The sequence below is a fragment of the Vombatus ursinus genome, unplaced genomic scaffold (assembly GCF_900497805.2).
Source record: "Vombatus ursinus unplaced genomic scaffold, bare-nosed wombat genome assembly UNPS02009835.1, whole genome shotgun sequence".
Taxonomy (NCBI): Eukaryota; Metazoa; Chordata; class Mammalia; order Diprotodontia; family Vombatidae; genus Vombatus; species Vombatus ursinus.
Window position 1 is genome coordinate 2303687 of NW_020949613.1, and position 12274 is coordinate 2315960.

Below are 12274 nucleotides of genomic sequence, written 5' to 3' on the forward strand. Positions count from 1 at the left end.
CACACACACACACATACACTAAGTATGAAGTGCTGGAGAAGCATTTTTGACCTTCAAAATTTTCTCCATAAACTTTTTGGAACCTTCCATTTTTTTCGATGGCATGGGAGAATTGTCTCTTCTTTACCATATGGTGAGCTGAGTATACTGCAGTTTCTCCAATCAGTGCCAGGCATGGGTGTAATTTGGGAGAACTAAGATCCCTCCCTTGAGATTTCTAGCCACATTAAGTTCTACTAAGCCACTCAAAAATGTTTTTGATAGGTAAATTTGGTACAGATGGGAAGTGAATTCAGTGTGTGATAAGGCATGATTTAGAACAACTGTTTATTGATATGACAGATCTTTTCAGGCAATCTCCTGAGAGTCTGGATTTTAGTTGCCAGGCAAATACAAATGAATAAATTGACTTAGCATTTTGAATGGCCCCTTTAGTAATCATCTGGGCCATGTGAGTTCTGAGGAAGTCTCTGGTTTGAGATTCAAGATTTGGGACCAACCTATACTTTATGTAACCATTCACAAAATTTGGGTATTTTTCTCCCAATGGCAAAGAAGAATTTTAATGCACAATAAAACATAACTTATTTTTAACTTGAGGAATGAGAATGACCTGTTTTAAACACTTACTTTTATCTTGGCTAAACACTGAAATTTGTGATTAATATTTAACCTCATGAAGTTTATTCGGTTCAAGTAAGAGTCCGGTGTGTAGGTTTCCAGTGAGACATATTGCCAGCCACGACCCGGATATTCAAACAAATCTAACAAGACATTAATAAGATCATCACAGTGACAGATATTGGATTACCTTGTCACTATAACAGAAGGTGGGAGAAGTCATCTGGTGGCCAGAGGATGTGGACCTGGTACAAAATATTAATTTTCTTTTACCTTACAACAGAAATTTGGATGGAAAAGCAATTTGTCTCCTGGAGAGGTATGAACCTACAAGCATATTCAACTGGGAATTTTACCAATTTGGAAAGAACAAGATTTAGAAGAGCCCTTTATAAGGGACATTACTGTAGGACTCGTGGTTGTTGTGAAGACAGAAATGATGACTGTGTAACTCATTTCTATGAGGCAAATGCCATGTGTTACTGTGATAAATTCTGTGAAAGGGAAAATTCTGATTGCTGTCCTGATTACAAGTTCTTTTGCCAAGAAGACAATCTGTATCAAAAAGGTAGGCACTGGGGAAGCAAAATATAAAGGAGGGTTTAACTTTAGGACAGATGAAAAGGCCCAGAGGACCCAAGATTACAGGTTCAGGGTGGTTGGCAAATACCAGGACTCCTCAGGGTATACATAGGTGTCTGAAGGGACTGTAGAGGGTAGTAGAAAGAGGGCAAGCCTTGGAATCAGGAAGATTTGGTTGCAAATACTGCCTCTGACACATAGCTATGTGACCACAGGAAAGTCACTTAACCTCTTAGTACTCCAGGTGACTCTCTGAGAAAATACTTACAGAGAGATTAACTATAAGCAATCTATAGAGAGACTTTCCACAAAGGCATTTTTCTAAATAGATAAAATCATAGATCTGGTCAAATAAATAAATCAAAAGAAAGAAAAATGAAAGAAACAAAATAAATGAAGGTAAACTAAATAAATAAGTAAAAATGAGTTAACGAATAAATAAATCCACTTCTATTATATTATTATTGAAATTTGTCTTTAAGCAAGTCAATCTAAATTGGAATGCTCTCTAGGTACATTTAAGATTTTTCTGGTGTAAGGCACTTCCAGTGCTGAGTTTGAATGATTTTTAAATGATATTTAGCTTATGAATGTGTTCTGGTAACTTTTCTTTCCTCAATTTATGATACTTAGGCATAGGATTATAGATTCTGATCTCTGAGGGATCTTGGTGGTCAAACTCAACTCTCTGAAGAAGCTTACAGGGCATACAGGGAGCTTATGTGATTTACTCAAGGTTACACAGGGTAGGATTTGAATCCAGGTCCTCTCACTCAAGAGTCCATGTTCTTTCCATAGAACTGTTTGCCTTCTCCAATGATGCTAGTGCAGCTAAGGGAATCATAAAAAGTTTAAAGTAATTTTTAAAAAATCATTTAGTTGATTGTTTTGGTGTTATGTGGATAAAACCCTTGACATGAATAAGAACCATGTGTAAATATTGGCAGTAAAATTGGAGTTTCTTCCTAAAATAAATTTCTTTAGCCTTCTAATGGTCTGATTTGTTTTTAGACAAGTCATTTAACTTCTTGGGATTTCAGTTTCTTGTTATCTGTAAAATGAGGAGGTGGGACCAGATAGGTTCTAAGTTCCCTGCAAACTCAAATTCTATGCTTCTATGATCCTGGGATCACCTCATTCTTTCTACCCTGCATGGACAGTTACCTTTTAGTAGTGTGTAAAGTATAAAATACAACATCTTGTACTATATGATAAAGTTTCCTGGTTAGAGTCTGATTAGTTGAAACAGATCCATAGTTATAGGATCTTAGTTCAAAGCTCAGTTGTGCTCCTGATAAAGGCAAATTACTTCACATTTTTGGACCTCAGTTACCTCATCTGTTAAAGGAAGGGTTTGAAATAGATGACCTATAAGGCCTTTCCTGGATGAAAATACAAATCCTAAAACTAATGCTATAATTTGTTCTATTTTGCTTAAATTAATGGGACCATGAGTGGTTTTGATTGCCATATATAGACATCCTTACACAGTGGTGTCCGTAGATGCCTCATCTGAACACTTTAAAAGTCTAACTACTCTCCTTTGGAGTGTGTTATCTTGGCTCAGAGCAGAATGGTGACACCTATTGATGGAGACTCTACATTATTTTTAAAATTATTGTTATCCTTTGTTTTTATATTGCCTTCATTATGAAATATACCCTTCCTCTTCTCTACCAAAAGAGCCATCTCTTATAGTGAAAAAGAAAAAAAAAAGCAATTCATGAAAATTAACCAATACATCAAACAAATCTGACAAAATATGTGATGTTACATACTGCAATCTTTGTGGTATGGTGGATAGCACGCTGGTCTTGATGGTAGAAGGACATGGGTTCAACATTTAACCTTGATGTTTACCATATGTGTGACCTTGAGCAAGTCACTTAACACCTCTGGGCCTCAGTTTCCTCCAATGTAAAATGCGATTGGCTTAAACGGATTTCTAAGGTCCAATTTACTTCTAAATCTATGATCCTATGATTCCCTCACTTCTCGAGGTGCATTTTTCCCCTCTTCTTTGGGACCAAGTTTAGCCTTTATAATTATTGTTCAGTCTTGGTTTGTTATTGTTATTCTTGTCACTGTGAATATTATTTTCCTGGATCTTTTTAATTCATTTTGCAACATTTCATATTTCACTTCAAGTTTTTCTATATTCTTCCTATTTTTATGAGAAGTAGAATGGTGTAGTTAGTAGAGAACAGGTCTATGAGTCAGGAAAGCCTGGGTTCAAGCCCTGACTCTGTCCCATAGTAGCTGTGTGACCCTGGGCATAAACATTCTTAACTTCTGAATGCTCTAGGAAATCCTTTTAGAATAGACGTATCATCTGTATTAGTAGAAGGTAAGCTCTTTACCTGTGAATTCCCTATGCCAATGAAATCATAGAATCACAGGTCCATTTCAGTCACTTTTCCTATGTCTTGACCCATCACAGGAAAATAAGAGACATGCCAAGAAGCTGGTCAATTGCCTTTGTATTATTCCCTCTGAAATTAATGGGAGTGTGTGATGCCACTGTTAGCTTCATTGCACCTTGAGTTGGGAAACTAGAGAATCACAGCTTGATGAATGTCTTCATCAATCTTTGTGCTCCATTAGATATAACCCTGGGTAGAACATTTGGCATCATATATTGTTCAAAAACCCAAACTATCATTTAGCTCCCTGACAAAGTCGTGGTGCCTGTGGAACAGAAGGTTTTCTATTTTCCTGTGACACATCAAGATGTGGGACAAGTAACTCTCTCTCTACAGAGTAACCTCTCCAACCAGACCAGCCCAAGAGTCTGATTACTGATGATCTGCAGCCACACTCTGGGTTGGATCAACCAGGTGATTGGGTAGATCTTCTTTGTTACCTGGCCTATCTTGTTCTATCTGTAGATGATTGAAAATTAAGGCTGTCCAATTAGTTTACATTCTAATGTACATTGAACTATACTCCAAACTAAAATTTTTGAACCATTTTAAAGCACAATGTTTGTTATGCTTATTGCCAGCATTTTGATTATTTATTATTTTCAGTTTTGTTTACATTGGTATTAATAAAAGATGTTGAAGGCTCAAGTGATTTGGTTAGGCTGAAATATATTTGAATTCCTCAATAAATGGTGTTGGAATCACTGAAATAATACAAAGTGAGCAGAATTGCAATTCAGAGGGACCTGTGTCTCAGTTCCGGTTCTGCCAAATATGTGACCATACACAAGTCACTTAAACTTGTCAGGTCTATTTCCTCATCTGTAAAATGACGAGGGTGAACTAGATGGCCTCTAAAGTCCTTTCCTGCTTTTGATCTATGGTCTCATATGAAATTATTAGCCCATTCCAGAAGGTAGGTATAATTTTTACTCTATTTCCACCTGGACTGAATAATCTGGATCTCACATAACTATTTTTTTTTTCTGTCCTGGAAGTAGCATATTTAAACTTTTTACTTCATAGAAAAATTTTTATATTGGACTATCATTGTTAGGTTGAATATGATGATAATGATGCTAAAGATCAAGATGTATGCCTAGAGTTATACCCTGTTCAAGAAAGTAGCTCAGTACTTTCATTTTCAGAAGAGTGCACAGTTGACTTTCAGCAAAAGAGTCAACAGTTTGTTACTTGTATTAGTACTTTATCCATATAAAGATATTTTCTCCCAAGTTGCCATAAATGGTTTATGGCACTAGAATTTTATTAAGTATTTCTTAATTCTAGCTATGTCATAGTGACCAATTTTCTTCACTGTTCTCTACTCTGAAAAATATTTTTTTGTTTTTCTAATCAGCATGCTATGAATTCAGTCTTAAAGACAGAATTCTGTGAGGCTGTTACATTCTGTCTGTAGACTAGTACATGCTATCTTTTTTTTTCTCATACTTGATGGTAGCCTTAAGTGTTTGGATGACTTCAAATGTCAAATATAGAGCTGCAAATGAAATCGAATGAGAAGATGCAAAATTTGGGAGCAATGGCAGACTCATGTTGACTAGCAGATCTTTGGGAGGAAGTCTACTGTCTCATCTTTCCCCACAACACCCAGGGCCCAATCTTCACCTTTCAAATATCTGAGTGGCTTACTGTGATATTTTTTAAGTTGTATAAGTAGAAATTGTCTTTAGTTTTCTCTAACCATTTTTAAAATCCCTTGATAAGAACTGATGGTTTTGTCTATATGCATAATTGATATGACAAATATGACTGGTTCATAACCTTTGGGTTTGTAGTATAAGTGGATATAACTTGAACAATTCATCAGGCAGCAAAGAATGATGTAGAAAGAGGTCTAGAAAGCCATTTTCCCCTTTTGGAGTGTGAAAGGTTTCTAAGAAACATAATTAAATATATAATTCAGTTACAGCAATACTCTGACATTTAACTAATAATGAAATGCAATTGACAGGAGAAGAAATGAGCAAAACTGTGGACTCTCATTCATCCAAAGAACCTAAGATATTTTGGGCAAAACCTTTCCTTGGATTGTAGCTTCTAATCTCCCTTCCCTTCTTTTCTCCTTTGCATTCCTTTCCTTTCCTAAAATGTACACTGTCTCACACAAGACAGTGTAAGAAGATATGAATTTTGGATGCTTACTGGCTTCTCATTTCCTTTTGTGTGAGATATTTCCTGATCATCTGATTTCCCTCTTAGGTTGTATTTACTTTACATATGTTTTGTGTTAGTCTTCAATCAGAAAACAAATACTATGTGCCTGACATTGTTCTAGGCACTGGGGATACAAGTATGAAGAATTAAATATTGCACAGACCATGAACTTATATTCTAATAGGGGACATAACAATTATATATTAAAATGTATGTTTGTTGTTCAGTTGTGTCTGACTCTTCATGACCAGTGGACCATAGGATGACAATACTGTCCATAGCGTTTTCTTGTCAAAGATACTGGGGTGATTTGCTATTTCCTTCTCCAGGAAGGCAAACAGAGGATAAGTGACTTGCTCAGGGTAACACAGCTAGTAAGTGTCTGAGGCTGGATTTGAAATCAGGTCCTTCTGACTTTAGGCCTACTCTATCCACTGAGCATCCATTAAAAAATATATATGGAGAGACTTGCATGAAATAATGAAGAGTGAAATGAGCAGAACCAAGACAGCATTGTATACAGTAACAATAATATTGTTTTAAGAACAACTTTGAGTGACTAAGTCATTTTGACTATTATAAACATCCAAATTAACTACAAAAGACATATGAAGGAAGACAATGTCTGCATCTAAAGAAAGAACTGATAAATAGAAGTATGTATAGAATGTTTTAACACACATGCGCGTACACACACACACACATACATATACATATTTGTGTCTAATGGTAGCCATCTTTAGAATGGAGCAAGATGGAATGGGGAAGAAAAAAGGGAAAAAAAGAAAGTTAAATGATAACTTTATTACATATATATAAATATATATATATCTATATAAAATAACAAGTTGCACATAATAGATTTGCAGTTTCATGTAGAATTATCTTTTTTTCTTTTTCTTCTCTATCATGTTGTGGAAATGCTTGTTTTATTTCTTAAGTATAGAATAAAATAAATAAAATTTTAAAAAAGTATACAACATAATTATAAACATATATATATATATAGATCCATATATCTATCCACATAAATTATCTATCTACATACAAAAATAGTTTAATACAAAATATATGTAACTTTGTATACACATACTATTATTCCTGTTAGTGTATACAGCAGGGGTGGGAAACCTATGGCCTCAAGGCCACAGGTTTCCCACCCCTGGAAAATCCTTGAGGACAGGAACTGTTTCACTTTTACTTTTGTATGCTTAGTGACTAGCACAAATATTTTCAGTGTTATGGTGTTATAGAAATATCAGTATTCTTTAGGAATGGGTGACCTAAAGGGAAGATGGTAGCTACTGAAATAGGATAATTATGGGATATTTTTCTTGAAAAAAATAAAACATATTTTAGACAGTCCCACAAAGATTATGAAAAGATCTGAATACTTCTGAACACTGTGGTCAATGGTTGAGTCAATGAATAGGAAAAGTTTGTGTTCCTAAGAACCTTTACTGTAGGAATTGCCTAGAATTTATAAATCATGCACTCCTATTATAGATAGGTATATCCTCCAGTGTTAATTCATTACAAAGGATATGTCTGAGCAGCTGTTACAGCAAAAATAGATTTTGTTTCTTAGCACAGTAGCATCTATTTGGAAGAAAGGAGCAAGTTGAGTTTGTGAGCATTGGAAAGCTTACCATGAAGTTGGGTATGGATGGTTGATCAGTTGTGTAGTGACATTTTCCAGATACCATGTTGATATGCCCTTGCTCTATTCAGCTTATATACTTGGGCAGAATTATCAACCAATTTCAGTTGACAATCTGAGAACATTTTCAGTTGTAATAAGTTGAAATCAGATTTTTAAAAAGGAATGTGGATGAGAGTATGCAATTTTTCTACTTCATAAATTTTTCTTCTGAGAGACATTCCAGAGAGAATTTTGATTTTTTTTTATCTTTAAATGAACTGGATGACATAATTTTATATTTTATCCAAAACTGATGCACTGTTTGACTTGTGCAGGAAACAATTAGTTACACCTATTTATGAGCATTGATTAAGTTTTTCATTTTTCTTTAAAGAAATATCAACATCTGACTTAGACTCTTTTTTACTTATCCATTTAAACATATTCAATTTTTTTATGAGTGGGTCATGATTAACTCATAGGATAATCTGGTTTTTCTGAATGATAATATACATAATATACATTTCTAAAGAGAATATTACAAAGAAGTTTCCTGGAATTCAATATATGGACTGTGTCAAACTAGAAATCCCCTTTATCAAGTTGGTACCAAATAATTTCTATATATTATATAAAACCAATTAAAATTGTGTCAATGCACTTAAACTGAATTTAGTATTTTTTCCCACTCATTTGTATATTATGTTGGCAGGTTGCCTCAGAGATGGTCGACATTATGAGGAAGGATCTGTAATTAAAGAAAACTGCAATGACTGGTAATGACTCTAAGAATCTAAAAGGAAATTTCTTTTTGTGGTGATTTTCTTTTCCTTTCTTTTTCCCTGTCTATAATATGATTGTTTAGAAAACTATTCTTGATTTAAACATTGAGAGAGGGAAAATGCAGAAATTAATTTTTAAAAATGTTTAAAAAAGTGACTTTGTATCTTCCTTTCTGAGTTTCTTTGATTTTCATGAATATTGCCAATCAAAATACAGACATATCTTTAAAAACACTGTTTAGCATTTTTATTCTTTAAAGGACAAATGATTTGGCTTAATTTCTGCTAAGAAAAACAAAAACAGTGTTCAAAATACATCACATTTAATACTCATAATGCACATTATGAGTATTAATTAATGCACACATCATGGGTTGCATTAATGCACACATATGGGTCAACTCTTGATCTTTAAATTTAACAATAGGCTTAAAAAAATCCTATCTAAAATTGATTGACTTGCAGTGATGTTGCAAACATATATTCATTTATTCTCTATTAATTTAACCAACTTTTAATAGACATCTAAAATATGTATACAGGTATATATTGGAGCCAGCTCCAATTGCTAAATTTTCAGTGTGAGCATTTTCACCCTGGAAATTGGCAAATGCTACAAATCAGGGCTTGATTTATTACTTTGTTTATTATGTAGACTTAACAAGGCATTATAGAAAATAATAATGCAGATTAACTTTAAAAGTGTGTTATGGGGACAGAGCCAAGATGGAGGAGTAAAAGCAATGACTTTCTTGAGCTCTCCCTCAAACCCCTTCAAATACCTATAAAAAATGGCTTTAAACACATTCTAAAGCAGCAGAACCCACAAAAAGACAGAGTGAAACAAATTTCCAGCCCAAGACAGCCTGAATGGTTGATCAGAAAGGTATATAGCTCTGGGTGGGGAGAGGAGAGCAGTTCGGGTAGGCATGCAGTTGCAGCGACTCTGGAGCAGGCCTCAGGGGACTGAATCATGGGCAGCTGTGACAGTTTCCAGACTTCTCAACCCACGAACACCAAAGACAACTTAGAAGGTCAGTGGGAAAAGTCTGTTTCTACAGTGCTAAGAGAGAAGGATAGTGGGGTTCCAGCCCCAATCCCTGGAATGGTGGCTGCCTCTTGAACTTCCCCCCACAGACTGAGGGGGAATCATGTGACTGATCAGAGGGGGATTGCAGAGATCTCTGTGCTGGTGCAGGATTCTCTTGCTTTGCCTGTGCTTGGATCTGGGTCACAGTTCTGAGGGGTCCTGGGGCAAGAAGTAGCACTGGCATGGTGGAGCTTGTACTGGCTGTGGAGAGGAAACCCTCCTCACAGTTCCAAGACAGAAAAGAGTACTCATAGACCAGAGCACAGGCCAGGAAAGGAGTAAGCACCTCACCCTTGATCATAGCACCTTGGAAGAACTGAAAATTTAAAGGTCCCTAGAAGTGTCTCTGAAAACAGCTGCATAAAACCTCTGAAGCTTGGGACAGTACATTCTCCACACTGGAAACAGACTCCTACCTTAAAAAAAGAGTTTATAACTCAAATAATTGGCTGAGGTCATGAGCAAGCAGTGCAAAAAGAGTCAGACTATATTATCTTACTTTGATGACAAAGAAAATCAAAACATATGACCAGAAGAAGACAATGAAACCAAAGCTCCTACATCCAAAGCCTCCAAGAAAATTATGAATTGGTCCCAGGCCATGGAAGAGCTCAAAAAGGATTTTGAGAAGCAAGTGAGAGAAGTAGAGGGAAAACTGAGAGTGACACTAAAGGAGACCCAAAAAAATACTGAAAAAAATAACACCTTAAGAAATAGCCTAACCCAAATGGCAAAAGAAGTCCAAAAAGTCAATGAGGAGAAGAATGCCCTAAAAAGCAAAACTGGCCAAATGGAAAAGAAAGTCCAAAAGCTTAGTGAAGAAAATACTTCTTTAAAAATTAGAATGGAGAAATTGGAAGCTAGTGACAATTTGAGAAATCAAGGCATTGTAACACTAATCAAAAGGAATGAAAAAATAGAAGAGAATGTGAAATATCTCATTGGAAAAACAACTGACCTGGAAAATAGATCAGGAGAGAGAACTTAAAAATTATTGGCCTATCTGAAAGCCATGAAAAAAAAAGAGCCTAGACATCATCTTTCAAGAAAGTATCAAGGAAAACTGCCCTGATATTTTATAGCCAGAGGGTAAAATAGAAATTGAAAGAATCCACCGATCATCTCCTGAAAGAGATTCCCAAAGGAAAACTCCTAGGAATGTTGTAGCCAAATCCCAGAGCTCCCAGATCAAGGAGAAGATATTGCAAGCAACCAGAAGGAAACAATTCAAGTATTGTGGAAACACAATCAGGATAACACAAGATTTAGCAGCTTCTACATTAAGGTCCAGAGGGTATGGAGTATGATATTACAGAGGGCAAAGGAATTAGGACTACAACCTAGAATCCCCTACCCAGCAAAACTGAGTATAATCCTTCAGGGTAAAAAATCGTCATTCAATGAAATAGGGGACTTTCAAGCATTCCTGTGGAAAAGACCAGAGCTGAATAGAAAATTTGATCTTCAAATACAAGACTCAAGTGAAACATGGAAGAGGTAAACAGGAAAGAGAAATCATAAGAGACTTACTAAGATTGACTGTTTACATTCCTGCAGGGAAAGATGATATTTGTAACTCATGAGTTCTTTGTCAGTATTAGAGTAGTGGGAGGGAAAAAAATTATATGTAGATAGATAGAGAGCACAGGGTGAGTTGAAGATGAAGGGGTGATATCTGGAAAATAAAATTAAGGGGCAAGAGAGGATTATACTGGGAGAAGGAGAAAGGGAGAAGTAGAATGACGTAAAATATCTCACATGAAACAGACAAGAAAAGGCTTTTACAGTGGAAGGAAATGGGGGAAGGTGAGAGGGAAAGAGTGAATCTTATTCTCATAGGATTTGGCTTAAGGAGGGAATAACATACACAATGGGTTATAGAAATCTATCTTACCCTACAGGAAAATAAGGGGGGAAAGGGACAAGAGAGCAGGGGGTTGATAGAGGAGAGGGCAGATTGGGGGAGGGGATAATCAAAAGCAAACACTTCTGAGGAGGGACAGTGTCAAAAAAGAGAATAGAATAAATGGGAGGGTAGTATAGGATGAAGGGAAATATACTTATTTTTTCACAACAGGACTACTATGGAAGTGTTTTGCATGACTATACATCTATAACCTATATCGAGATGTTTGCCTTTTCAATGAGGGTGGTTGGGGAGGGAGGAAGGGAGAAAATTTGTAATCCAAAGTTTTAAAAACATATGTTAAAAGTAAAAAAAAAATTAAAAAAACCTGTTATGCATTGCATGCTATGATAAGGAATTATGAGAAATATGAAGATGGATAAGCCAAGGTGCTTGTCCTCCAGTAGTTTACAATCTACTGAGCAGAATAAGAAAACTATAAAAAGAACTATAATAAAACATTTAAGGTGATAAATCTATAATGAAGATACAAATAAAGTGCTATTTGAATTCAAAGATGGGAGAGATCACTTTTGGTTGGAAAGCTCATGGGTGACTTCAGGGACGAGGTAGCCTTTGAGTTGGGCTTAGATATAGTGGCAGAATTTTTATGCAGAGCTATGGGGAGGGATGTATGAGGCACAAAGAATGATCAAAGCATTAATGTGCTGGTAAATATTTACTAACCAGCTCTCCAAAATGTATGCAACAGAGACTTTTTAAGTTTAATCTGAATTATTTACGTTTTCTCCATCTGGACTTTATTAAGTCTAGCCAAGCAATAAATCAAGCCCTCATTTGTAGCATTATGTGATTATCTCATTTCCAAGGTGTCAATACTCACAATGAAAATTTAACAACTGCCTCTCTCTCCAGTATCCATACCACTGAATATAAATCAAGGAGTGGAGGTAGAGTTGTTCTGCAAAATCTTATGCAGAACAATGAAACAAGAATTTAAGTGCTTAATATGTGCAAGGCACTGTAATAAGCACTTTTAAAAACAACAACAACAACAGCAAAAACCTCAAAGCAAACAAACAAAAAAAC

The 12274-nt window shown here is 35.5% G+C and overlaps 1 protein-coding gene across 1 annotated transcript in view; it reads left to right on the plus strand.

Moving 5' to 3' along the window:
* The first annotated feature begins 858 nt into the window (after positions 1–858).
* The window catches only part of TINAG (tubulointerstitial nephritis antigen), a 226306-nt gene continuing 214890 nt past the window's right edge, over positions 859–12274 (plus strand). The window contains exons 1-2 of the mRNA XM_027852893.1: positions 859–1189; positions 8159–8222. Coding sequence (XP_027708694.1) covers positions 859–1189; positions 8159–8222 — 395 coding nt within the window. The remainder of the gene's footprint in view (positions 1190–8158; positions 8223–12274) is intronic.